The sequence below is a fragment of the Rattus norvegicus genome, chromosome 1, assembly GCF_021556685.1.
Source record: "Rattus norvegicus strain SHRSP/BbbUtx chromosome 1, alternate assembly SHRSP_T2T, whole genome shotgun sequence".
NCBI classification, from domain to species: Eukaryota; Metazoa; Chordata; class Mammalia; order Rodentia; family Muridae; genus Rattus; species Rattus norvegicus.
Genome location: NC_141534.1, coordinates 78,348,625 through 78,376,472, shown reverse-complemented (window position 1 = coordinate 78,376,472; position 27,848 = coordinate 78,348,625). Strand labels below are relative to the sequence as shown.

General features: G+C 44.7%; 1 protein-coding gene and 1 long non-coding RNA gene across 11 annotated transcripts; one reads left to right on the top strand and one right to left on the bottom strand.

Moving 5' to 3' along the window:
- Positions 1 to 1,000: 1,000 nt before the first annotated feature.
- On the bottom strand, positions 1,001 to 27,795 carry Peg3 (paternally expressed 3). Of its 10 annotated transcripts, none has more exons than XM_087560973.1 (13): positions 27,631 to 27,795; positions 23,684 to 23,772; positions 22,534 to 22,732; positions 22,124 to 22,167; positions 21,678 to 21,712; positions 20,997 to 21,117; positions 15,537 to 15,667; positions 14,911 to 15,000; positions 14,231 to 14,314; positions 13,213 to 13,316; positions 9,802 to 9,904; positions 8,948 to 9,040; positions 1,006 to 8,838 (listed from the first exon to the last, which is right to left on the bottom strand). In XM_087560973.1, the coding sequence occupies exons 7-13, from the start codon at positions 15,550 to 15,552 to the stop codon at positions 4,589 to 4,591; spliced, it is 4,740 nt and encodes a 1,579-aa protein (XP_087417099.1). In that variant the 5' UTR covers positions 15,553 to 15,667; positions 20,997 to 21,117; positions 21,678 to 21,712; positions 22,124 to 22,167; positions 22,534 to 22,732; positions 23,684 to 23,772; positions 27,631 to 27,795; the 3' UTR covers positions 1,006 to 4,588. The 10 variants fall into 10 exon arrangements, with proteins under 10 accessions (NP_001291745.1, XP_087417099.1, XP_087417035.1 ...); XM_087560909.1 differs by having other exon boundaries at positions 21,678 to 21,756; positions 22,581 to 22,732; XM_087561169.1 differs by having other exon boundaries at positions 22,581 to 22,732.
- On the top strand, positions 3,360 to 4,291 carry Apeg3 (antisense paternally expressed gene 3). The gene has a single exon (NR_130955.1). It is a non-coding gene; the product is annotated as an antisense paternally expressed gene 3 (long non-coding RNA).
- Positions 27,796 to 27,848: the final 53 nt, after the last annotated feature.

Sequence of the window (27,848 nt, the reverse complement as noted above, 5' to 3'; positions counted from 1 at the left end):
GCACGCACACACACACACACACACACACACACAAATCATCTTTCATACATTAATTAGGATAATCAGATGAACAGTGGTGAATCTGGGTTAAAGTTTACTGAGCTAAAATAAATACTTTTTAATCTTCTGCAGAAGTTTGGGATAAATGCCTCATTGTGATGCTAAACCCTAATATCACTATTCTCATGTTAAGGATTCATGAGCCCTCATTTTATGGAACCTCATATTTCCAATTAATAATACCCTATCAACTAAACAAAATGTGTTTATGATTGTAATAAAATCTAAAACTACTGCTAGGTGGTTATGATTTAGTAGGACTAACTATAATTTAGTCTTAGAGGAGCAGTTAGAGATAGGACTCAAGTAGAATCCACAGATCCCTGAAAAATAATTGCTGGAGTATACAATCTTAATGATGATGATGATGATGATGATGATGATGATGATGATGATGATGATGATGATGATGATGATGATACAAAGCGAAGAAATGACTTTATGGGCAAAGCACTTATAACAAAGTCATTAAAAGCTGAGTTTATATCTCAGAGTCCACTAAGGCCTGCAATTGTTGCATGCTTCTGTAATCTAAACACTCTTTTAGAAATTTTGGAGGCTGGGACAAGAGAGTCTTCAGAAACTTGCAAGCCATCCATCTTGGGGTACATAGTGGTAAACTGAAAAAGGCCTTCTCTCAAATGATGGGAAAGTAGGGGCACACACACACACACACACACACACACTCACTCACACACACACACACACACACACACAGAGACATGAGTGTGTATGTCTATACTCACATACAAATATCCATTCACACGGGTACTTACACACAAAGATTTTTTTTTTAAATTAAGAATAAGATTTGTAAATCAAAACTTGTAGGGCTAAGGGGCCACCAACATTCTGAATGTATAACTTTATCAACAGCGACAAGTCCCAGCAAAATTACCAACCCCAAACACATAAACAGGACAAAAGAAGAGACTGAGAATCATCTTATTTTTAACTTTATTTTTATTGTTGACACTATTACAAGATAGAACAACTACAACCATATTAACAAACCAAAAGCCTGTGCACAGAAACAAGACAAGGAAAACAAATTGAGATGTTAACACAGTCTTTGGGTAATGAAAATATGGGTGAGTTTCTCTTCTACATGTCCATATCTTCAAGGCTACTAGAATGGTCACATACTGCATATATAAGCAATAAGGGCAGCCTACTAGAACACTATGATAAAGACCCCTCAAAGGAACTGAGAAAACACACTTCACTGTAATCCCTCCACCACTGCCCCACTATTCCACACTTTTCCACATTTCTTCCTGCTGTTGACACTACATACTTATCACGGACAACCTCACATTCTCACCCATGGTGCACAGATCCAGGTGTTACCAGAAGTTCATTGGAAATACAGCTTTTCTCCACCTCAGTTCCCAGTTTTCTTTGAGTATGCCTTACATTTTTGATGCAGAGTACATACATAAAGTTTGTTACCCAAACACTGAAGATTATTCAAGAAATTTTGAACAAAATATTTAACCATGAACCCCCCCCAAAACACTATTTTTAATTGTTTCCCACACTTTTTTTGTTTTAGACGTTACGCAAATCTATTTAACACTGTTTTAATCACAAATTTGTGCAATGACATGAAATGAAGGACACAGATGAAGATCTTAACGGTTGTTGGGTGTGGGGAATGTGGGCAGTTTTTTCTTTTCAGTTTTGCTGTATTTTCCAATTTTCATTGGGTACATAGTATGCTTATGATGGTGACATTACATACTAAACTTTATTATCAGGTGACTATTACAAGGAGCATAGGGAAAACCTCAAGGTATTTTACCATAATTACACAGGAAATACTAGAACAGCTATCTTGAATACACGTTTTGACACAGTTGTAATATATAAGCCTGTGCACAGTAACAAGAATAAACAAGATATTAAAGAGCATATCTATCTTTGGATGGTGGGGACATGGATTATCTCTCCTCCACTTCTCTGTTATTTTCCAAGTGTTTCGTAATGAGTTCCAATTATGTTCACGATGGAAATATGATCCTTAACTTTTGAATAACACTACCATAAAGAACATTCTAGAAATTTAAGAAAATAATGCTCGACTATAAGCCTACAACAACACAATAGCTTTTGACTATAAGCGTACATTTTAAAACAGTTATAAGTGTAGTACAAATATAATTTTGTGTCCTGCTCTCTCCACTCCATGCTCTGTGAATATCTGCTTCACAACTCTTTGTGGTTGTCACTTTTGAACAACTGCATGAGAATCCGGGGGCACTTTGACTAAACTATTCTTCCATAGTCTGGCATTTCAATCATTCCTGATCTACTCACTTGGTTATGGTAAGAGTGGACACTCAACTCATACTTCTTGATTAGTCTCTTTCTGAAAAGGGCCTAGTGGGGGTGACACTGTCACTGATACCGAGTCCCCACAGTTACCCAGATAGCTACGGCACTGACTTTCATTTCAAGGGTGCCTCACCAATAAATCACTGCCCCTCTGGTTCCCTGGATGTCAGTTCCAACCTGGGGCTCTCTCTATGCAGCTGGCCTTCACCTACACGATGCCATCAAAAAGGCCTTTCTTCCAACTACCCAGGACACTTCTTTCCAATTTGTTTTTACCACCCTGACCTTCCAATCCCTGCTGCTGATATCTTCTTTAGTCTGTCTCATCTCCTTCCTAGATCTGCTGTCATCTTGGAACTCCCTTCTTTGGCTCACTCATTTCTATTTCTTGCTCTTAGGTCTCCAACCTCCGAAGGCTTTGGCATTCACTGAGGCTTTGACACACTCTGCCATGAGCCCCGGACCTACAGATCTAGAAGACTAAGAGTCAGACCGGTTTCCCCAGCAGGTAAACTCTGTTCACGTTCTCAGATGATCTGTACATATCATGCGATCTTTCGGCTACAGATCTGCTTTATTTTTTTTTAATTTTTTAATTTTTTAAATTTTTTTTTCCCCAGCCAACTGAAGGCCAAAAAATTGTCTTTATATAGCCATGAGGGGAGGGGAAGTAAAGGAGCGCAAGCAGTCCGTGTATAGGACGCAGAAAATCTCAAGCTGGGAAGTCAGTTTGTGACATCTGGTGACATTGAGACAGATGGGACACTCAATGGAAAGCTCAGAAATACTAAGGAGACTTGATGAGAAAGAACAATGGTAACGAAAAAAAATTAAGGCTGCTGGGGAACCTGAGTCCATGTTAAGCTAGGATTAACTATAAAGAAAGCTTTTTTTGTGGGTGTGTTTTTGCTTTTTTTTTAAAATGCAATAGACTTGGGGTTGACAGATACATAAAGAACAGGGGGATTAAGTTTGGAGATACAAAGATCTAAGGATACTAGCTCCTGGGCACCCAGGGAGCACACTGACTTGTGGCAAGCACAATACAACACCACACAGGTGACTCAAGCGACGCTGCCACTTGTCACTTAAGGCAGGAAGCACACAGCAGTTAATGAAAGGTTGTCATCTGCTTCCTTATTTACAATGTAAGAGCCTCTCCTGTGGCTCCCAACCCTTCATTAGGCACTACTGTGATCTAGCGATGGTTGTCACCCACTCTTTAAAGGCAAAGACATTGAGATTTACAGGGAAAAGCTTCAGGTTTCATGAATTCACTATCAAACGCACGATGAGTTGGTTAGAAAACAAAAACCCAACCTTAAAGAACACCTCAAATGTAACAATTTTTTGCATGAAAACCACTGTAAGGTACATAAATGTAGGGATGGGTTGATTTGGGTCACAGAGACAAATCCATGTACTGTAAAGGATTACATGATCAGTCTCAAGGGGGCTAGGTGCACACCAAATAGCTGTGGAAGCTAAAATGTCCGTTTTCACACAGCCAGGATTCAAAGACACATGATCTTTCACACCCACACCTTCACAGGACTATCTAAGAGGTAGGGGACGGAACAGTCCATTACTGGAAAGGATACTAATGGGGTTCAAACAATGCACAGTAAAGCTTCCGCAGGATGGACAACACTTACAAATATATGCTAAATTGTTGCTCTCTTCCTCCTCAGGAAAAAAAAAATCAGAGTACCAGGATAGGTAGCTCTGTAGAGTAAACTGTAAAATTCTATAGCACACTAAATCCAAATATATGTATCACTGATTTGCTGTGATTTGCTCATTTATATACACGGCAGGAACCATTATGTAGGTATGAAAGGGGTATCATTTACAGTCGATTGGGGCAACCTCTGTGGTCTTGGCTAGTCACTAGGTTTTCCCTCAATCTGGTTACTTAGATGAAATGGAAGATGTGTGCTCTAGCTTTCTCAAGTATACACTGATGCTTCTTGCTAGGGAATGGCTAAGACTGAAGGAGTCTCTGCATTCAACCTCTTTCTGTTTTTCAGTCTGAGTAAAAGTCTGTGATGTGAAGTCCGGTATGTATATGGTAAGGTGAATTTCCTATTGACATTTTGGGTTGGTTTAGGCTCTCTCTGTGATTTATTAAGGGTCTGGTTTTGGGAGGAAGGTTTGGCTTAGTTCTTTTTTTTCTCCTCAGCCTGGATACTCAACCAGTGTGAGAATTCTGGTGTCTGGCAAGAGAGAGGCGGTCATTGAAGAGTTGCCCGCACACGTCGCATTTGAAGTACTTGTCATCTGCCTGCTCCGCACCGCCTGCGCTGGTGCTGGCCCGTTCGATGTAGCCAGAGCACTCTCCGAGAGCATTGGCTGGCTCAAAGATGATCACGCTGGCGTGGCTTTTCAGATGCTCGCCAAAGGCTGCGCTGGAAGCGAAAGTTTCTGCGCATTCATGGCAGTTGTAGTACGGTTCTTCAACCTCAATCTCTTGATCTTCTCCTTCTTCTTCTGGGTCTTCAATGTCTGCACCATCGGGCTCATCTGCATCTCCTTCTGGCTCTTCAACGTCTTCCTCTGGCTCATCGGCTCTCTCTTCTGGGTCTTCGATCCCAGCTCCGTCCGGTTCATCGGCATCGCCGTTTGGCTGTTCAGCCTCTCCATTGGGTTGCTCAGCCTCTCCATCAGGCTCAGCAGCTTCTCCATCTGGTCCTTCAGCCTCTCCATTAGGCTCAGCAGCCTCCACCTCAGGCTCAGCGGCCTCCACCTCAGGCTCAGCAGCCTCCACTTCGGGCTCAGCAGCTTCTGCATTTGACCCCTGGATTCGCAGTACTTCTTGTGGAATGAGGACATTGGCTTCGACCTCTTGGGCAGTGGCAGCTACTATTTCTGATCCCCCTTCTCGCTCAGGATGAAACACCATGCGCTCAGTGATGACGGTGTCGTCTAGGAAGGACTGCCCGCAGTCTTTGCATTCGTACAGTGGGATGTGCTTCCTGAGGGGCTCGGTGAGAAAGGAGGCATGGGTGTAGGAGGGCCCATATTCATAGGGCTCATCCTTATGAACTTTGGTGTGGTGGTCTCCGAGCTGTTTGGCAGTGAAGAAGCATTCCCCACAGATGGTGCATTCGAAAAGCTTCTCTTCGGTTTCACTTCCCTGATACTCGGTGAGGGCTAGGCCTTGAATGAAAATCTCGTCTGCCAGTTCATTCTGTTCCAGTATTTCATTATCTCTGTGCTGTCTCATGTGCTCATTTAGGGCAGAACTGTGAATGAAGCCTTGTCCACACTGACGGCATCGAATGGCTGACCCAGAAACAGCAGGATTCCTCTCTACAGTACAATTCCTCCTTGGTCTCGCAGGCAACAGGGCGATGAAACCGTCATCACAGGCCTTTACAGAATACGTCTGGTCTTGTTCGTGGACTCTCTGGTGCTCGAAAAGTAATGAGCTGTGAATGAAAGACTCTCCACATTTTGGACATTCATACAGTTTCTCTCCAGAGTACTTTTTCTCAAATTCGCTGACGGAGTGGACGTGAACTTCAGAATGTGTATATTCACGACTGTCAACCAGGGACTTTCTGCTGTGGACATCCTGGTGACTTGTGAGGTCATTGAGATCAGCAAAGCCCAGCCCACAGTCCTGGCATTCATAGATAGCATCACCAGCATCGTCTTTCTGGGGCTCTTCAGACACTGAGGTCTCAATAGTAATGTCTTCAGCTTTCTCCTGGCCATGGGACTCTTCGCCTTGGGGCTCTTCACTGGGCATCTCCTGATCAACGGGTTCCTTGTCATGTGGCTCATCACCATGAGGCTCCTGGCCATGGGGCTGATCGCCATGGGGCTCTTCACTGCGCATCTCCTGATCAAGCGGTTCTTTGTCTTGGGGTTCTTTGTCCTGGGGTTGTTTGTCCTGGGGTTCTTTGTCCTGGGGTTCTTTGTCCTGGGGTTCTTTGTCCTGGGGTTCTTTGTCCTGGGGTTCTTTGTCCTGGGGTTCTTTATCCTGGGGTTCTTTGTCCTGGGGTTCATCACCATGGGGGTCCTGGCCACTGGGCTCCTTACCATATGGCTCTTTGTCATGAATTTTTTGACCATGAGTTTCTTTATCATGGGGCTCCTCGGCATTAAATTTCTCTTGGGCATAGATTTTCTGTACACTGAGGTTGTTGCTGGTGGTAGAACGCTGTCCAAATGCTCTGAATTTACGCACTTGTTCTTGAATGAAACGTTCTTGGGCATAACTGGTCTGAGGGTCACTGGGGGCAAGGCTGCGGATGACAGAGCGCTCATAGTGTCGGCTTCCAGAAGGTCTTTCTCTATCATGAATCTTCTGGTGCTCAATGAGGTCAGACCTACGAGCAAAGGCCTCCCCACATTCCTGACACTCAAAGAACTTTGCCCTACGGTGACCTGCAAGAAATTCACCAAAAGGTAGTGAGTGGATAACAGAGGTCTCATTGCTCCTGGGCTCAATGTACTTCTTTTTGGCACGGGCTTTCTGGTGTTCACGAACACTTGAGCTGGGAACTGAAAACGTGACATCCTGCTTAGATTCACGGGACTCTCCAGAAACACTTGGAGGCTCGGCACGGGGTACACTCGCTGTGTGGTAGCTGCTGCTGCTACTTCCTTCATAAGCGTCTTCTCTGGCAGGAATCTTCCTTCGCTTAATAATATCTGGGATATAAATGGAGGATTCTCCCTCCTCATCACATTGAATCTGGTCACTTACTCTATGACGTTTCAGAGGTCGAGGAGCAGGCAAGCTGTGGATGATGGAGCCCTTGTATTCCTTTCCTTCATAGGTGATCCCTCCAGAGTGGGTTCTGCGGTAGTTAATGCTGCTTGAGGTCTGGGTGCTAGACTCTGTCACTGATTTTGGTTTACTGAACCCCAGTGCACCATGACTCTTCTGAGCTTCTGGGGAGCCCAAGCTGTGAATAACAGACCTCTCATAGGATTTGCCCTGGGAGCTACTTTCCATGGCGGAGAATTTCAGCTTGTCATTAGGGTTGACACTGATGGTGAATGGCTTGTCATCTTCTCTGTTTTCAGGTGGTCTTGTTATGGTATGACTCTTCTGAGATTCGACAAAGGGTTTCTCGAATCCTCTGCCCTCAAAGAAATTCTTTCGGGAACGATTTTTCTGATGCTCGCTGGGATCTGAGCTTCCCATCAACGCATCTCTGGCGTTGTTGAAGTCGAACAGCTTCTCTCTGTAAGTTTTCTGGCGCCGTTTGAGAGACTGACTAGGGACAAAGGTCTCCTCGCACACCCTGCTCTTGTTTTCAAATGGGTTTCCTCTGGTATGGATTTTCTGATGCTCCCTCAGGGATGAGAGATGAAGAAAGCTCTCCCCACACACTTTACACTCATAGATTTTCTCTTTCCTGTACATCTTCCGAAACTCATTGAAGTTTGGGCAGGTCAGAAAGGGTTCCCCATGCTCATGCTCACGCTCCCGTTCGCGTTCACGTTCGCGTTCGCGTTCACGCTGCTCCCGTGCACGTGCACGTAGGCGATCACGTTCGCGCTCACGCTCGTTATCTCTGTCATCTGAGTTGCCTCTACCATGGATTTTCTGGTGCTCAATCAGGGCGGAACTGTGCAGAAAGGTCTCCTTGCACACCTTGCACTCATAGAACTTATCTTTGCCATACATCTTCTGCAGCTCACTAAAGGTCGGGCTAGGCATGACGGTCTCCTCATCCTCCTGATCTCTACATTCTGCAAGATACTCTCTAGCATGGATTTGGCGGTGCTCTGCCAGGGCGGCACTCCTACTGAAGGTTTCTCCACATTCCTTACACTCAAAGCGTTTTCCCCTACCCTGACCTTTTTGCACCTCATTGACAGCCACGCTGTGAATAAAGGACTCTCCATATTCGTAGAGGTTCTCCCTAGTGTGCATGATCTGGTGCTCAACAAACTCAGAGATGACACTGAACGACCTCCCGCATTCATCACACACGTATTGGTTTGCCCCAAAATCGACTGACTGCGACTCAGAGAGGGAAGGGTTTCTCAGGTTGCCCATGCTCATAGCCTGTCTCATCTCACTACCACACTCAAAAGGCTTCTTCCTCACACAACTTTTATGCTCATGACCAGAACCCCTCTCTTCAGAATCAAAGTGGTAACGCCTCTTTCTTTCTAGAGCTCGGCTTCTAGAAACCAGGTCTGCATTGAACCGGAAGCCTCCCCTGAACGAGCTCCCTTCATAACCCCTCTCCTGGATCACTGACTCTCTTTTGTTTGAGGAACTGTCCTTCCAGTTGTCGTTAGGCCTGGGGAACCTCGGAGGAGGACGCTCATTCAGCTCCCTTGCTCTTCCAGATCTGGGGTTGCGTGACACGTCCTTGATGAATTTTTCCATTATCACTCCATGAGAAGATTCGTCTTCGCAGATTCCACGCCTGTGGGACGGCTTTTTGGCTTCAGGCATGGGTTTCAGACCTGGAAAGAAACCCCCATATGTAACTCTTCCTAGCCTCTAAGCTCAGGATGGCATTTCGTGTGGTGTTTGTGAATGTGAAATGTGGAAGTTGATCAGCTCGTCACTCACCTCGACTGGTGCTTGGGTAGGCAGTTCTCTTGGACCTCGATGAGTGGCCTTGTGTCATGTGAGAGTGTCGGTCATCTTCGGCAAGCTGGACTCCTGATTTTAAGAACAAAATGGCGGTTCAAATTTACATTGAAGACTGAGACTCATCACCATCAATTGATCTGTTCCCGTTCCCTCACTCACAGTAAATATGAACTGTCTTGGAATGTCTTTCATTTTCTTCATACATCTTCTAACCTGATATAATCTACATTTTGACTCCCTCAGTTTAATCACACCTAGAAAATGGTATGAAGACTCCTTATGTGCATGAATTCTGAGTGAGTTCTTGTAGTCTACCTCCTGTTCACTTCTTTGAGAGATCCCATTCTTTCTTGAGGATCTCACTATGTAGGTAGCCCAGATGGGCCTCAACTGGTGATCCTCCCTCCTGTGTTTTAGGGCAGAGCACTGGGCTTTCAGGCATGTGCCACCGTGCTCCTACCCCTACTGCTCAATGATCTTTCTCAACCTACTGTCCAGCACCATCTATCCCTTGGCTTTATGGGTTTTCACAGCAACTGCCTACTACCACTGTAGGCTCTGTGCTTCTGGAGAAGTCCACATGTAGACCTGAGGTTGCATAGGAAAGCTCTATGACAAAAGCCATCACCCCTAGTCCATACAATATATTCTTCAACCAAAGCCGGATGGATGTCTTTAAAACTCAGACCTCATTGCCCACAGAGGAGCAAGTCACCAAAGGATTTCTAAGTCCAAATATACTAGCATGGACTCAAACAACTTGAAATAAACAAGGTAACAAAAGGCTCTGCTGGTAGGATTGAAAGTGGCCAAGGGAAGTGGGTTCTTACCCAGTGAGAGCAGCTTTCTGTAGTTCTCCAGGTTGTCCTGAATTGGATTCTGAGGCTTCTTGTCCTCTTTGAGTTCCACAACATTCTGGTATGATTCAGCATCCTAAAACATCAAACACAGGCCTCTCAATGGAATCTGTCCCCATGGATGTTCAAAGAGAGAATAATGTTGGCGACATGGGAGCTACGTATATGAAGTTATATAGGAAGTGCTCACGGTATTGGGGTTCTGAGCGATCCAAGGCAAGTGTTACTAGGGGCCTACATCGTACCTACCTTGTGCTACACTCTGAGGCAGATCCCAAAGACGCATGACACATATTCCTTGCCCTCATGCAGCTTATAATTTGGTTGGAGAGAAAAGACTCATGAAACAATTAGAGAACAATAAACAGTAAATTGGGAGACAGATAATAAATGCTACATGGGTTTCTTGGAGGGACAGTTCAGGGTGGGCCTGAACAGTGAGCAGAGGTTTAACAGAGGGCCTTTTGTGGGGCCTGAAGTGGTAGATGAAATTATGGTTATGTGCAGAGGGAGTCTGTTGGGAAAGCCCATGCAGGCTAAATAATCAGCATGCATGGTGTACTCATGGGAGCAGAAAGAAGATGTGCTCTAGCAGACATCTTGTCAGATTCTGCAGTTTAAGTTCCCTTCCTGTTTCTCTACTGTACAGCATGGCTACAGTGCAAAGTTTCCAGTGTATATGGTTTCCAAATAACTCAACACACCGGAAGCTCTCAACTACTGAAGAGCTACCTTTAAGATAAATAGATATTTCTCTCAAAAAGAAGTACAAATTTTCTTGTAATACGTAGGACCTGCATCTTCTCTGCAGAATCCTAAAGGACTTTGCTTGTTAGCAGAAGGCAGTACTAGAGTTTGTCTGTCTTACTGAGCTGCAGTGTCAGGGGTGATGGCCCTGAGGCCTGGAGGGATCTTGCAGTATGGAGAGGGTGCTGTGGGAGTCTATAGGCTTTGGAGCTGGAGAGAACTGTAGGGTCAGGAGCAGACCGCACCATTTATGAGCTGTGAGACCTTAGTTAGATACGGAAATCTTTCAGAGCCTCGGATTCTTCATTGTTAAATGGTGAGAACTTGCGATATTACGACACAGTGGGGGAAGACTCTGTAGTGTGATTATTGTTTGAATACTAAGAAAAATTGGGCAGAGGAAGCATTAATGTTTTGATATTAAATTTATTATTGTTCTATACCTGGAGAGGGACTTGAATTTTAATAGGAACATGGGAAATGCAGAAAAACAAACAAACAAAAAAACTAAGATTCAGAGTTGAATAAGAAAACTTCATCTATGCAACTGCCCATGTCCAGTCATTAAGCAAGAAACAATGAGAAGCAAGCAACAACAAAATGAGGGCAAAATGAAGCAAAGCCTCAGAAATGAAAGTCTTTCTCAGTTAATGGTGAGAATTAGGACAAAAAATAAAAAAAAAAAAGAATAGACAAAAATAAAAACAATACCACCAAAAAAACTCCAAGAAAATTCAGGAAGAGTTGCAACCTTCCCAAAACTGCCACCCCAAATTTATAAGTGCATTTATTTGTTGGTTGTCCCTCCTCTTTCTATATGGTAAACTCCTTAGCGATAAGAGTTCTGTGCTACTCAGGTTTGTGGGGAGCCTTGGCATTTACTTACAATGAAAGACAGAGCCAGAGGGTACCCAGATGTCCCTAAGATAACAGGAAACCAGAGCTCACAGTGTGGTGACTGGTAGAGAGCAAAGGACTTAAGAGTTTGAGAATGTAAGAGGCAAAGGTGTCACCACCCCTGGGGTACACAGAGCCCAAGGGCAATGGCAGATGTATTATTTTTAATTTTACTTGTCTAATTTGCATAAAGTCTGAACAGCATTACTTCTATAAAATAAAATGGTGCATTCGTATAAAGATAAGTGACCTTAACTAACCTTAAAGCATTTTAACCTTAAAGCTGGCTTTATGTTTGCCATCAACTGTGATACCTAAATGTTCATGACTGCAAGCAAGTTTGAGTGGCAGGGGTGGTCTGAGAGCCGTGCTAACAAGGCACAGTTCAGGTTTTCACACCGTGAGCTATACGCTGGAACCATTAAGGATTTGCATGTGATTAAAGAGACAGCAAGATAACTTTCTGTTTTGCACGGCCTCAAAATGTGATTTGTACCATCTAGTGCCCCTGTTTCTACTCTGAGTCAGTGAGACTCAGCAGCTTCCAGACATTTGCATTATGCAGACATGGTCCTTGCTCAGCCACTCATTGTCAAGGAAGAGAGTGTAAGCAATAAAACTAGGTGAGGTTCACACCACCAATCCAGCTCTGTGTGCCTTAGCCATTGCTCGGGCTCTTCTTTGGCTTGCCAGATGTCTGACTTCTACTTAGAAAGCCTTCGGTTATGCTTGCCCTAAAGGCTGGGACCCCCTCCAACCTCAGGCCTGGACCATTCCTCCCCAACCCTCGGAGATCAAGGGTTGCTGCCCTGAAGGCATTTTCCTTTCATCCGAATTGAGACTCCATGCTGCAATTTTTGCTAGAGTTCTGTTTCTTTGAGAATGCTCAGAACACTCATCAGACATAAAGAACATTTATGTGAATATTTACGTGGGCCTCTGACAACAGTATCTCAGAACAGAAGTCCTGTCTGTCTTGCCTATAGCTATGATTCCCAGGGCTTAAATGCTTACTTGCAAAGGAAATGAAGGCTCTGCCTCTGGCTCCAACCTCTCTTCTAAGGTCTGTTGATAATAAGGTTCTCCTCCTCTTCCTCCCTAAGAGGCTGGTGCGAATCCATTGTCCTCTCCTTTTGTACCAGTCACCCTAACACATATTGCCCCTGAGGCTATGACTGCTGAGATTGCTACCATAGTGTGCCTACCATGTGGCAGACAAAATAACAGGAACTCACAACCCACACAGGTGTGTGACCCTCACTGAGTCCTCACAGTGCTGCTGGGGGACAATCGCCACATCCATTCTTACTGATGAGGAAACTGATGTGAGGCTTGAGTTGCAGGATCCCACACAGCACTGGGTGGCAGAGCTAAGTTTTGTACCCCATTCTCATCAGCTCCAGAGCCTTTGTTCTCCCTGCCCAGTTGGCTTTCTGCTCTTGACTCCCTGGGGGCCGTAAGATGTCTAGAATCCTTCTGCTACTTACCCTAGCGAGTGACACATACACTGAGGGGCAAGCACTCCTTTGGTTGTGTGGATCAGTTTAAAAAATTGGCAACATTGACCTTTGCCACTGGTCACCTGTGGGGATGGTCCCTGCCTTCTCTTTAGAGTGACTGAGGGCTCTCAGTCGTAAATGGGCATCTAGGGACAGATGAATACATCCTCAGGGGAGAGACAGGTATCTTTGTTGTGAAATGAAGGTAAGTTTTCTGGAAAGAGAGGAAACCTGGGCATACCTGGGATCGAGACTCATAATCCATGGAACGTCTGTCATCATCTCTTTCCAGTCCGAAATGTGGTCTTGACATCACAGGGAGAGAAAGATCCCGTTGAGGCATCCCTAGGAAGGAAGAGAGGCATCAGGGGGCTACAAGAACTAGTCCAACTGAGCAGGGTTCAGAAATCCCCTGACAATCTCAGAAGCTACCTGGGAAATGATCACAAAAAAAAGTGTCTGTTTTCTCTGCTTTCTATAGAAGGGCCCTGCAATATCCCAGGGTCCCTGCCTCATCCTTCCTTCCTAATCTTAGAGTCAGATTCATGCCACAAGTTGTGTGGGCCAGGTATGGTGTCTATTCTTGTTCTCAACCACTGACTCTCTTTGGTGCCCTCATCCAAGACCAGAGATCAAGCCCAGAGGACGTACATACAGTCCATTGTAGGTGTCTGTTTTGATACAGAAACACCTTGATTAATCTACTCTCCTTAGGTACCAAAGGTACCACAAACTAATGGTGAAAGTGACAGATTTGAACATCTTTTCCTAGTCACAATTTTAGGGTGTCCTGCTGATAAATACAGTATCTCCCAAGTCCAGGAGGAACAAGAGATAGGTTCTGATGGCACAAGTACCAATAATGGACTGAGATGGTCCTTCCTGGGCATCTAATTCTCTTTTAGTCAATAAAAAGACTTAAGTGGTGCACTTTGGTGTAGTGTTTCTTCACATTTGCATGAAACCATGATAGGTAACATATATTTGTTTTTCCTCTGTAATATTTTTTTCATTTTTGTAGCAGCCACAGTATGTTTTATTTAAAACAATACATATCCTCTTAGGGAAAATGCTGCGTAAACAACAGCATTAGCTGAAATACACTTGTGGCATGAAATGGCTCTGCTGAGAGGAAATTTAAATGCTAGCGCCTGGGATTAAACAGCAACAGGAATATGAGTCAACTTGAGCATTAGGACCTCCGGAGGCCCCTATGCACACAGCCTCTGCTCTGAGCTACAGACCAGCAGACAACTTACTGCTTCTGGGATTCCTGGTGTATGGCCAGCGGTCTCGAGGCTCCACATCTCTGCTTCTGCCCCTGCGCTCCAGGTCTCGCTCACCTAGGCAGGTCAGGTTTTTGAGTGGTCAGATGTGCTTTGACATATCTGTGTTTCCTTTGTGTGTGCACATATGCCTCCCTTGATGAGATGTATCCAAAATGGAAGGTTCTAGACTCCCAGGTTCACGGTAGCTACACCACAAGCTTCTCCCAAGTAAAGCTTGCTTTACAGCAAGGACCCAAGTTACGTCTGTAAGCTAGCTCCACTTCAGACCTCCCAACTGTTTTCTCAGCTGCTAAGTTCTCAAGTCCAAATCCAGGAAAGGGACCGTAGACCTTCTATGTCTAGCACAGGCCAGCTGACTTTAAATTGCACAGCATTCTATTGAAAAGAGAAAGCAGAACACATGTCCAACCTACAGACAATTCTGCTAGCACGGCCTGAAGTAGATACTAAATAGTATAAAATTTTATTGTTTAAAAACCCCTGCATGCCATTCTACTGTAGTTGCCTGATTTGATATAAAAATGTCTCAGTTAATCTTCTCTGCTCAGGACTCTGTGTGATACTGAACACTCTAGGGCTATTGTCTCATTGGAGGCCTTGGTGCCTCTGCACCTCTTTATAATGTGGCATTGGTGGGGTGTGATACTCACTGCTGAAAGCATGAGATGGTCGAGGGGGTGGGGTTTCTCTCCCACTTCGGCTCATGTCGTCGTCACTGTTCATGTCACTGTTGGTGTCGTCTGAGAAGACACCAGACAGGAACTTAGAGTTCTGGTGTAGCTAGCCTTTGTTCTCACACATAGCCAACCTCTTCCTAGTAGTTTCAATGGTCAGGTCTTTCATGCTTTATCTCAGCCCTCTCTAGTGGCTTCAGTCTACTCCTGCTACTTAAAGACTGTGTAGGGAACATGGCTGTAACTATCTCTTCTCCATCCCCACCTCAAAGCAGCCAATAGGCCACTTCCTGAGGTACCATACCATGATGGTAATGGTTGGCTCTCTCCCTAGTGGACTTCCTACTATAGGATGCCACTTGTCTTCTGCTGGTTCAGTAGTAGTTCTTAGCTGGGGATAGTTTGTTTCCCAAGAGTCATTTAGCCACTCAAATATGGAGACATTAGGAGCACAAAATTAGTGGGAGGCCATGAATGTGCCTAGGTTGGCCCTTTTTCCTTGCCCCATGAGAGAGAATAACCAGACTACAGTCATTAGCAGTCCCAAGACACAATGCTAGCAAATTCTAAGCCAACTAACATCATCCTCTGGAGTGCCTCACCTTCGTGATGGTACATCTTGTAACTCTCCAACAGAGTGGTGAGTTTTTCACAGTTGTCTGTTTTGCTCACACCCAAGGGCTTGAGCGTTTCAGGGATGATCAGATGATCTCCCCTTGCTGGGATGGTCTGCCTGCAACCAATCAAGGCGGAATTTTTAGAGTCTGAGCAGGGTTTTCTGAGGCCCAACAAATTCCACATATGTTAAGTTTCAAAACGTCTGATGAAAGAATTCAGACCAGTTGGGTCTTCTCCCAGGATGGCATCTAGTCATGCCACTCTCTAGCTCACACAGAATATCTTAGGTTTGGTGGTAGACAAGTGATTTGGAATCAGCACTTCTCAAATTACAAGGTCTTATTTGGAGAAACTGAACACACAAGTCAACAGGAAGACTGTGGCAGCCTGTGATAGCACTCATGGACCTGGATATTAAAAGGTGCTATGTGCATGTCACAGAAGCTGAAGGGTGCTCTTCCCAGTGCTTTGGAATAAGAATTGCCCCAGAACTACATGTAAGGAGTGAGTTCTCATGCTAACTGGCTGTGTTACAGTAGGCAGTTCCTCTACTCTCTTGAACTCTGTCATCTATGAAATGGGAATGGCACCTATAGTCCTTTTAGACCTTTATCTTGAATAAGCTAAGATTCCTAAGAAGTTTGACTTCCCAATTCAAAGCACAGGGGACATGCTCAAGGCCCCATCCAAGGCTAAGACTGGATATTAGTGTTCCTTATTAGCCAAAATGTTAAAGGGGGATAACATCAGAGATGGACCTGACCCTTAACGTACTTATTGCTGCAAATAAATGGCTGCTCGAGCAGAAATGTTGATGGTGCTCAAGTATGAGCACTGTAATGACAATTTACTATGGTTTCTCTTTGTTAATATCTTTAGGACTGGGAGGCTGTACTGCATCCCCATTGACTGTGTGTGCTGTCTCAACTTAAAGGTAGTGAACCCAGCCCCTCATTTACACTAATGTTTCAAGTGGCAAGAAGGTACAAGTGGTTGTTGGCTCCCAGCTAGAGAGTGATGGAGAATTCTGTTTTCTGTCAGCTTACCTAAGTGTACAGAGAGGCTAAGACATTTCCTTCCTTCTAGGGGGTATCAATCCCAAAATTTGGTCTGGAGTTGGAGTTAATATCATTTCCTTAGGTACTTTTCAAGATATGTCCAAATATGTATCATGATTATTCTTAACTAATTGGGCTTATTTGCTTATGTCCCAGCAGTAAATTGGTAACCCAAGTGAAGGAGAGCTTTGCTTTCTCTGTATTTAATCCCTAATCCCTTACTATCTGACACAAAGTCAGATAGTGACATACAAGTGGCACACTGAAGTTAATGTATGAAAAGCCACTTGTGTGGCTATGTGTAAATGTTATCAGTAATGCTGATGAGACCAACATAGCACATCATAAGAAGCATGCTAACTTCTGTGCCAAAAAATAACATTGCTTTTCATAGGAAATTCAAGACTCTAATAAGCAAATATGATCTTTGTTTAATATGCTCAAGATTATTTGACCAGGCCAATAGGCTAGCATTTGATAAACAAGAGCAAGGATGAACAAAAGACTCATTTACGTCTATGTGTGTGTGTTTGTTGTGTGTGTTATTGATAATAGACAGGACATAGTCTACCTAACAGTGAACTATTATGTAACCTTCAAAGAACCAGGCAACTCTAAGTAAATGGGTGTCATATGGTCTCTAAGACACTGAATGTTGCGACATTCCAATGCTCAATAGCGTCAAATGAAAATACTAAAGATGAGAAGGAACTCTGTCTCAGACTATCTCAGAAAGGCCTCCAATACAAATGTCTAAATTTGTGGGTCCCAGATATAATTGGAGGGAGGAGGTGGGGGAGTAAGATAAAAAGTCAGTGTATATATGTATGAAATTTTTCAAAAAATAAATAAAAGATATTCTTCTTTTAAAAAGGTACCAGATCAGAGATACACCTGAAGGTGATTGGATACAACAGAATTCTGAAGTGTGTGTGTGTGTGTGTGTGTGTGTGTGTGTGTGTATACATATATATATATACATATATATATATGTATATATATATATATATATATACCCTACCACAGTTCCCCATGGGAATAGCTCATTTTTCTTTCTGATGGTTGTATTTTTATAGCAAATCTGTTGTGCTCAAAAATGCAAAAATATTTAATAAGCACAGTATAGAAAATTTTTTTAAATTACCTACATCCATGAAAGGCTACCCTACTAATTCAAGGATATTGCATTTTTTAGGGTAAACTTTATACACAATGAATTAAGGGAAGACTGGGAGCCTATATGCACCATTCCATGTTTCAAAGAGCTTGCAAACTCTCACTGCCTTTTTTTAAAATAAAGTCTTAGCAAAACCTAAGACTAGGAGATTTTTTTCACACAATAAAGATCAACCTCAAATAGATATAAGTAATAGATTATTAGATACCACAATGTTCCTCCAGAGGTGGGGAAGAAGGTATTCTCTCTACCACAAACACCATTTCACATTATCTTGGAGGCCCTGCCTAATGTAACTAAGGGCAAAGAAAGGTGTAAATGATGTATTATTTTGGGTATGATATATTACATTGCATTTTTTGAACTAAAAAACTTACCTGTAAATATAGCAATAGAAAAGTCCCATTAACAGCAAAAATAAATAAATTCCCATAGATATGCTTTACAAGGGACCTACAAATCTAAACAAATATTTAAAATGTATATAGAGACACAAAACATATCCTAAATAAATTGAGGCATGTATAAAACACGCAGCTTCACAATTCACATCTCTCTCTCTCAATGTGTGTGTGTGTGTGTGTGTGTGTGTGTGTGTGTGTCCTGAATGTCCACACATGCAGAAAGGGGGACTATATGCCTGTAATGTCATCCTGATGTTTAAAAACATGTTCTGTCCAACACAAGGAATATAAGGAAGTCCAGATATGCACTTATGTGGCAGAATATTCATATATGGGGGCTTAATTTACTGTTAACAGAAGAATTTTTAAATCAGAAAAACTTGATTAAAAATGCAGAAATCTTCTTAGGACTAAATAAAAGGTTAATTGCAACAAAAGAGACAAGATTGGACAGCTCTCACTTTATAGTGTTGGGTCTGCTACTCAAGCACTTGTTTCCAAGGTTAGACAGCCTTTTTACCAATGCTAAGTCAAATTTCCTTAAAGAAATTATATATTTCAATTATACCTTCCCAAAGGGCTAGCCACTGAAGCCCAGTGACAAACATATTGTGACCAAGCTAAGGCAGCGCACCCAGATGAGAACTTGCTTCCTGAGTTCATTAATAACCAGAAGTAAGAGCAAAGTCTTTTAATGTGTGGTAACCTAAATGGGGAATCACACTCTTGAGAAAGTTCACAGCCTTACTTCCTAATTATGGGTGCAATGCGTTCAAGTACTACAAAATGCTACAGAAAGCACAAGTCACACCATTGGTCAAATTTACCATTATGACTAAATAAAGCCTTTTGTTTTCATTTTTATTTATTTCAATTGTTTTTATTATTATTAGGTATGCATGTGTGTATGTGCATGCATATTCATGTATGTGCATACACAGGCCAGAAGTTGACTTTGTATGCCTTCCTCTGTTACTTTACACTTTCCTGTTTGAGACAGTCTTTCACTGAATCTGGCCTTTTTGTTTTTCAAGTCTGTCTGGCCACTGGGCCCTAGGGACCTACCCTTCACAGCATCTCACTGTTAAGGTTACATATAGGCTACCACATCCAGTTTTTACATGGGTGCTGGGGATCTGAACCTATAACCTTTAACTTGCCAGCAAGTTATGCCCCAATCCCTGCTAAACCTTTTTAAACTTAGACATGTGTTGTTCTTACTAAAGATACACTGATTTATGGGTACATAAAAACAAAACATCCCCCTAAAAATTACCCAGAAATCACTGCTGCTGCCCAGGAAACAAAATCATAGATGAGGAGCTCAAGTTTGAAATGCCTGATAAAGGATCTGATTTCACATGAAAACTATGTGTGTGGTTCCCAATATATGGAAATAGATATAAACCAGGCTGCAAGAAAATGTTTGAATACATTCATGGTGACAGCTCGTTAAAAGGAGAAACGAAAACCAAACCAAATAACCAAACCAAAAAAAAAAAAAAAAAAACCAACAAAAAAACCCCAACAACAAACCCCCCCAAAAAAAAACAACCAATCAAAACCCAGATTGATAAAAACAAACAAACAAAAAAAAAGCCCCAAAAAACCTAAAAGCCTTTTTTTAAACTTCTATTTAGGATGTTATTTTAAATTCACAATTAATCTTTGGGTCTGGTTATTTAGGGGTGTGTGTGTGTGTGTGTGTGTGTGTGTGTGTTTAAATTGCAACTTTTTAATAATAAAGTTAATAAAATAAAAAATACTTTAAAAATTAGAATTAAATATAGCATTATTGTTGTTGTTTTCCCTACATAGTTTATTCTGGCTTGTCAGCTCTCCCACAGCTCTACTGACGTCTCCATGACCAGGTCTCCTTCCTCACTGACTTTTTTACCTCCCAAAGCCTGCCTGTGACACCCTGATGGTATTTGCATTTGCTTCCCCAGTGTGTACTCAAGAGTGCTGGCTACCAGGCACTGGATCCCTCACCAGACTCATACTTCATCCTCTTTACAGACCAAAACTGAATTCTGGCCCCACGGAAAACCTATTTCTTTTATTTCTTGACTCTCCCATACCCCTGTCTTACACACTTCCCTTCTGCTTTTTCTTTATGCAGGAACCTTAGCGTGAGTTGGATATTGGCCAGGAGCACCTGAGCGGCTCACATGACTCTGAGCTAGAACAAAGGGAAGCTAGAGAGGAGCCGAATAATGTGGCTTATAATGAACCTACCCTTCCCATCCTGGGCGGAGAGGGATTCTAAAATGTGTCTGGGTATCTTTTGAAGAGTCTGTTCATAGACATGGAATAGCCTTTTGTAAGGAGAGTAAGTTTCACTTATGAGTCAAAACATAAGAGACCATAGGTCAGTGGCACTGTATATTAGAGGATGGTATGGCCACTGGGGTCTTTGTGGCAAAGTTGAGGCCAATCTTTGAATATTTTATAATATTTACTTCTATCTCACTTCAAAATGAGAAGAAGAGAGTAGGCAAGTAAGTTAGCATAATATATAATAAGGATAGAGATCATTAGGTATCTTTTACCCCAAATGAGGGTGGGTGGGATTTTTCCCCCTCAGAATAACCATTGGTGAGCATTCTGATGAGCAGGAACATACATTAGGGGCTAAATGGTGTGGGATTATGTGTGATGAGAGAGATCATGTGACCTCCTAGTCTTTGGTCTCAGGCTTCCACATCCCCATCACCCCATCTCCTCCTACCACATTTCCATTTACTTACTCTGGGCCCTCATCATGGCGCACCTACGTTAAGCCCACTAACTCATTCTACCTACCTCCTTTAAAGGGGGCTGGAATTGAGAACTTTAAAGTCAGGAACCGAGGAGGTTACTCTTGTCATCGCTCGAGTGTGCAGTCTCTCCTCTCTTCTTGTTTGTTCCAGTCTCCTGCCTCTTTCTGCAGACCGGCATTCTCTACTTCAGTATGTTCATGGAGTCCAGTGTTGTCCCAGTCCCATGCTTAACCTCGACTCCAAGTTTAAGTCCTAACACTGACAGGGTCATCAGTCTGTGTTCCTTTACCCAAAATCTGACTCTGAAAAGTACATACTACTACAACCTGATTTCTCCTAATAGTGGGTTTCAAACTCACATATGCTGAAGGGTCACCTGGGATACTTATAACAAAGGTAGATGCCTTTATTGTGGGGCAACTTAAAAAGTGAATGCTTCTCTAGGACATAAGCATTTTATCTGGGACTCTAGGAATTTGACTCTGGTCTTACCTCCCCAAGTTTAAGTGTGTAACCTGGTCTACTCAAGAACAATAAGGAAATATATATGGGACAATGGGATTTTTACGGGGGTAGTAATCTTACATGGGAATGTGAACGAGGAATGAATAACATGTACCCTTAACACTCAGGTCAGGGCTTCTACACTCTGGTATAGTAGCTCTTTCAGGTCATTTTTAAAACATCCCTGGCTTCTTCTACTCAGTATAAACTTAGCACTTACCACACTCCAGCCAAATCTCTTTATTGTTGTCCATTCTTGAGGGATTTTCCCAAAAGTTCAGAAAGAGAGGAAATAATACCTAAGAGTTCAGTTTCATGATCAGCACTAAACGAGGCTACTTTAAAGACACAAAATGCCTTCCAGACCAGCGGGATATGTTTGATCTTATCTGAATGACCAGCTGATCTTACTTAATTTAGGGGATAGAGGCATGGGAGTTTAAGCCACAATGCATGGTTACTCCAACCATCTAGAGGCAAGACATCTTCTCTAATCAGACTTAGCCTGGTGGGAGATGGTGGAGAAAAGGGGCAATGGATAAGGAGTCTGGTCTTCTGATTGACATAGCAATGACATCACTATGACCAGGTGGTTGCACTAGGCTGTCTTAAAGGCCAGTGCTATCAAGGTTCTTCTACAGCTTTTGGTTCTAATTTTATACTCACCCATCAACCTCCTCATTATGCTTTCATTTCCCATGTAGGTTTGCCTACAGGGGGAAGAATTTGCTGATCACACACTTTTCCAGTATTTGGGTCCCTGCTACAGTCCTCTCCCACCGTAAATTTCTGAACCAGATTCGAGGGAACAGGAGTGCTTTGTTTCAGTTCTCACATCAGTATAGTTCTAAGTCCCTGAGCTTTCTAAAATGTGGATCTACACACATAAATCCTTCAGGAAATGGAGGGCTATAGATCTTTGTAGGTTTGAACACCATACTGGATCCCTGGGGCCTGTGTATGGACCAGGAGAACACCAACCCAGCTCCAGGGGCCCACTCTGCCAAGTCAGCCCCTCCCCAGGCAGCACTCCCCCACAAGCATAGGCAGCTAGTTTGCTAAGCACATTTCCTTACGTTCCAGGTAACGGGAGTTCTCGTTCAGTAGGGATTATACCACTCACTTCTGGAGTGCCAGAGACTGGCATGAGTCTGTCCCAAATAGGCTGAGTATCAACACTTGCGGATGGATTGAACAAATGGACAACCTTTGGATATTCTGCTCACTTCTCCTCATCATGTGATTCATCATGTCTGGTCTGAATCAGTCAGGAAACTAGTAAAAAAGGGAGCAAGTTCTGTGAGGTCTCCCTTCTTGGCAATACTCCAACATGCCCCCTTCACGTCTTCCAGTGCTGGGACTCCAAGCCAAGCCAACTCTCACCCAAACTTAAGGTGGTTTCCCCACACCAGGTGTGCCTACCCTGCCCTCTGCACCTTGCAAACAGATGATTTCTGCAAATGTATACGTGATCTTCATGTTATTTTTGTGGTGCAAACACCTCAGTGGCTTCCCATGTACTTCTGGTTAAGCCCAAATACTTACCATTGATTTTAAGGCCTATGGCGATGAAGCCCTCACACTTACCTTTTCTCTCCTCAATCAGTTGTAATCCATCTCTTCTCTTGTTCTAGGCATCCTGGATTTTCAGCTCCTCTCTCTGCATCCCTCAGGAACATCTTTGAGCCCTCTGATCAGTTTATTCTCCCCCATGAAACATACCACTTATAATCCTTTAGGGCTGAGCTTTAAGATTCCCAAGTACCTCAGGGAGGCCCCTCTCCCAGATTAAGTGCAAATGTGTACTTTCAAAAGCATAAACCACACAACCATATTTACACATTTTTAATTCTCCCACAATAGTCCATAGAAATACTTCTCTTAGTTGAGATTGTATCCCTAGTACATGGTATATAGCATATACTAGGTTGGTGGTAGGTGAAAAGAATTTCTCCTGCTTCTTAGTCACCCAACAAAGGCAAACAGGAAACGTGAAGGAGTACCTGAGTCAGGGGAAAGATAGGAGACTGGAAAAGGTGGAATAAGGCTAAGGGGGGACATCCTAGCAAGTTCATTACCCACCAGACAGGTATGTGTATTCTCAGAAAGTGCCAATGTTCTTGTAGTTGTGTGGCATATATGTACATCAGGAAAATGTCAGTGTGAGGAAGAGAAGTGGAAATTTCAGAGATGGGTGTGGTGCTCTGAGGTGTGAGCATCACTCACCTGGACCAGCCACCTAGCTGTTGGAGGACCTAGTTAGTCTTCCTCTTGCCAGTTGTCTCCAAGAAGGATAGAAGATCAAGAAGGTAGCACTGTGGAGAAAAAAAAGCAAACATGAAGCACCCAATTTATTTCACAATTACAGTGTTCTTTGCGTGGGAAGCAACCACTTTTTTTTTTCCTACAAAGGCCAACATCACATGTGTCTAGGACACCACCCAGGATGAAATGTCACAGGCAATCAATTATTCCCGACACATGCTGTACCCTGGTCTCTAATTACAGCCCTTTCCTATATAAGGGGCACTGAAGAAATTCCTGAGGTATCTTGGTAACTTCAGGGGGATTCTGAATTAAGTAATGAATCCAATTGGTTACTACTAATTAACCATACGAAGTCACCATCCTATAAGTGCAAGGAAACATATTGCAGGTGAAAATTAGAGGGAGACAAATGGCCAGGGAGGGATTTAAAATACTTTGATAGTCAAAGTAGCCTTCTAGTGGCTTTAACAATCTTCTGGGTGTTGCCAGTAATTCACACGCCACACCCCTTTCCCTGGATCCTGAGCTGGACAGTTGGGTGTGAATCCCTTCTGGTGCCCATGTATGGAAATATTGGCTCCAGTCACCTATGTGTATATGCAAGATGGAGGCACTGTAGCCCCTGACATCTGATGTACTTAAGATAAAAACCTCTAAGGTCTCAGTCCTTAGACTACCAAGATGAAATGGGCTCTGTAACTCTGTCACTAATAAAAAGCTGGCCTCTTGTTCAGATCTGCTGCCTGCAGGTGACACATCCACAGTGAAATGTCAGACACCCCCTTGCGGCCAACAAAGATGGCGCCAGTGAGGATGGATGAAGCTGTGAGGACCAAGTCAACCAGGAATAGAATCCCTCCCTGAAGCTAGGCCCTGCTGTCATTCAAGATGACGCCTGCACAGTCAATACCAGATGCCCCCTTGTGGCCAACAAAGATGGCGCCAGGGTGAGGAAGGCACTGCGGTCAGTACAAGAAAGCCCCTCCTTCGGACCCGCCTCCTGCAGCAAGCCCAGATGTCATTCAAAATGACACTGGCAGAACGAACACCAGACGCCCCCTTGTGACCAACAAAGATAGCGCCAGAGCAGGCGGACTTCTGTGGCCCAGTCACTCAGAAAAAGCTCCTCCCTCGGACCTGCCCCCTGCAGAAAATTCAGCTGTCATTTAAGATTGCTCATGCACCATAAATGGCAGGGACATAAAAAATTCCATGGTGAACAGACCTGTATGGTCCCTTGGACCAGAGGTTCTTTCCTTCCCTCTGGCCTATCTCTAGTGGCCACTCCAGCGATTACTCAAGGTGACAGGAGTGCAAAAAATTCTAGACAACCCCCAACCATGACAAGTAAAGATGGCGCTCAGGTGGGCAGGATTCTGTAGTCCAGATCAGAGCTCCGCCCTCTGGCCCTCCTTCTGCAGCAAAACGAGCTGTCATTCAAGATGGCTACTGCACCATAAACGTCAGCAAAGATGGCGTCAGGTGGGCGGAGCTTCATGCTCATTCTGAATGCGGGAGACCACACCCCTCTGGCTGGCTTCTTTCAACAAGCCACTCCAGCAGTCATTCAAGATGCCACCCTCACTTCAGATACTGCCTCCCCATGGCCAACAACGGTGACGCTAAGGATAGACAGGGGTGTATTGCACCATCAGTCAGGGTGATACCCCTTTCTGGGGCTTGCCCCTAGCAAGACAGCTTAGCTAGCATATATGATGGCGCCTGCCGCCATAAATGTCAGCTGCCCCTTACGACCCACATGGATGTGGCTCTATGGTCACTCAGGACCATACATTCTCTCTCTCTAGCCTTCCTCTCACTGCCAACCAGTCTAGCTATCAATCAAGATGGCACCTTCACAGGTTACTTCAAACACTCCATTTATGCCAAACAGATGACGCCAAGGTGGTTTCCAATCAATCATGACAAAAAACTCCTCCCTCAGATCTATACCGCCCCCAGCCAGCTTGAGTGACATTCAAGATGGCGTCTGCACCATAAAGGTTAGCGGCCAGCTCTTGCTAGCAAAGATGGCGCCAAATTGGGCGGGGCTCTGTGGGCACTCAAGACCAGAGAGCCCCTCCCCGTGACCCGCCTCTTGCCACAAACAAGTTCAGCTGTCACTCAAAATGACACCCGCTGAGAACTTCACAGGCCCATAAAGCTGTGTGGCCACTTCAATCAACACCTGAGCCACTCCCTCAGGCCCACCCCCTGAAGACAGATGGGCTGTCATTCAAGACTGTGCCTCACCACATCAGCTGTCACTCTTCATAGCCCCGCCCCACCACTCCCTTTTCCACCAGCAGCCAGCAAAGATGGCGTCAGGGTAGGCGGGGCTTTGTGGTGACTCAGGACTATAAAGCCCCTCCTTATAGCCTGCCTCTTTGCAGCAAGCCCGTCCAGCTGTCATTCAAGATACCTGCAGAGCATAGAAGCCCCGCCCTTGGCCAGCAAAGATGGCGCCAGGATGGGAGGAGCTGTGAGGCCCTGTCACTCAGAATAGCCCCTCCCTAAAGCCCACCTCCTGCAGCCAACTGGGCTGTCACTCATGATGGCACTTATACAGTTGCTGTCTGTGGCGCGGGTATAACCAGCAAAGGTGAATAAGGCCCTGTTGTTTCTGTCAGTCACTCAGGACGACAGCCCCTCCCTCCGAACGACTGGGCAACATTTTTTAACTGTTCATAACCCTCATAGCGCTCCTCGTAAACGGAGTCAGATACAGCCCAGGGTCACAAGTCCTGTCAGTTGATGTTAATTTGAGGCTCTGCAACCAAAACCTAGCCACAGAAAAATGGCGCGTTTGAGCTTGCCGCTCCACCCATTAGATGGAAGGCCGCGAGGTGGCAGTATTCGTGCGGCAAATTAAGTATTGTGCCTAGCTCCAACCGATGCCGGGGGTCTAGGACACTAGGCTAGTCAGATAGGGCAACAATTGGGGTGCATCTTTACTGTCAACCAGCAAAGGAGGAGAGAGGAGATAGCACCCCATATACTCAAGCCATTTCGGCTTTTTAGTCTTTTCTTTAATGCAAGGTAAAGCCGCGCCTGCGCGGCAAATCGGCTGTCATTTCAAGATGGCGCCAAGTGGGCTGGGCCTGCTGAGTCCGCCACAGCCCCAAGTGGGCTAACGTCACTCGGTCTTAGCCCCACCCCTACCACAGGCAGCCAATCAAAATAAGCCTGCACAGCAAACCTGTTTCCACCCTCCAAGATGGCGCTAACTGGGTGGAGCTGAAAAGTATCTCATAGCCCCCCCCCGCCTCCACTTTGATCCCGCCCCTAAGCTGCCATCAGCCCCGCCCACCGCCACTGCGGCAAAACAAGACCCGCCCCCAAGAACATCGCCGAACAGTGCCGCGCATAGCAGTAGATCGCTAGATCGCGAAGACCCTGCCAGTTAGATGACCTGGCGATCGGGTTAACTGCATAGTCCTTAGACTCTGCTGAGCAAAGAAAATGAAACCACAGAAGAGGTGGCTCAGAGACGGCACTCTGATGTCCACTGTGGTGGTCTTGTGACAGGACTCCTGCATCATCTGCGTGGCCATCGGCCGCGCAGGCGAGACAGGGAGCCTGGATTCTCCCGGGATTCTGGGTGGTTCGCCTCTACAACCCTATGACCCTAAGATCGCGGGACCCTGAGGGTCCGAGGCCTCGACCTATAGAATACCCCTTAGATCCCTATCACCTAAATGGCATCTCTGCGGCAACACGGCCGCTCCGAGGTGATTCCCCCTTCCCGAAGGCGCAGTCTGCAGCCTTGTCAATCACCCTGGCGAGCCGTGATATGGTCTGCCGCCCCTGGCCCGCAGCAACGCACCCTGAACACCTTCTGAACTCTGCAGACGGTATTCAAAAGGGTGCATGCCGCTGGGCAGGCAGGTGGCCGGCTGACTCACCTCCCCGGAGCACCGCACTCTGCGCACACACCCCGACCAGGGTCGGCAGTCTAGTGCACCCACACTGAACCGGGCGCCCAGCGGCGCCACCAGCCCAGGGTGGACATCTCTCCGCTTCTCCTCCGATGCTCGTCCTCCCGCGACTCTTGACTCCCCAGCGTCTGCAGCAAGGGCTGCGGGACACCTCCTTGTCAGGGTCCTCTGCAGAGGCGGAGCTT

What these genes read in the sequence shown, in the direction of transcription:
- Peg3 (XM_087560811.1), bottom strand. Translation starts at nt 22,708, where the DNA reads ATGATGAATCACATGATGAGGAGAAGTGAGCAGAATATCCAAAGGTTG. An exon ending in CAGTCTCTGGCACTCCAGAA is followed by an intron (nt 15,668 to 22,580) that starts GTGAGTGGTATA and finishes GATTGGTTGCAG; the next exon opens with GCAGACCATCCCAGCAAGGG. An exon ending in ATTATGAGTCTCGATCCCAG is followed by an intron (nt 9,905 to 13,212) that starts GTATGCCCAGGT and finishes TTGATGTTTTAG; the next exon opens with GATGCTGAATCATACCAGAA.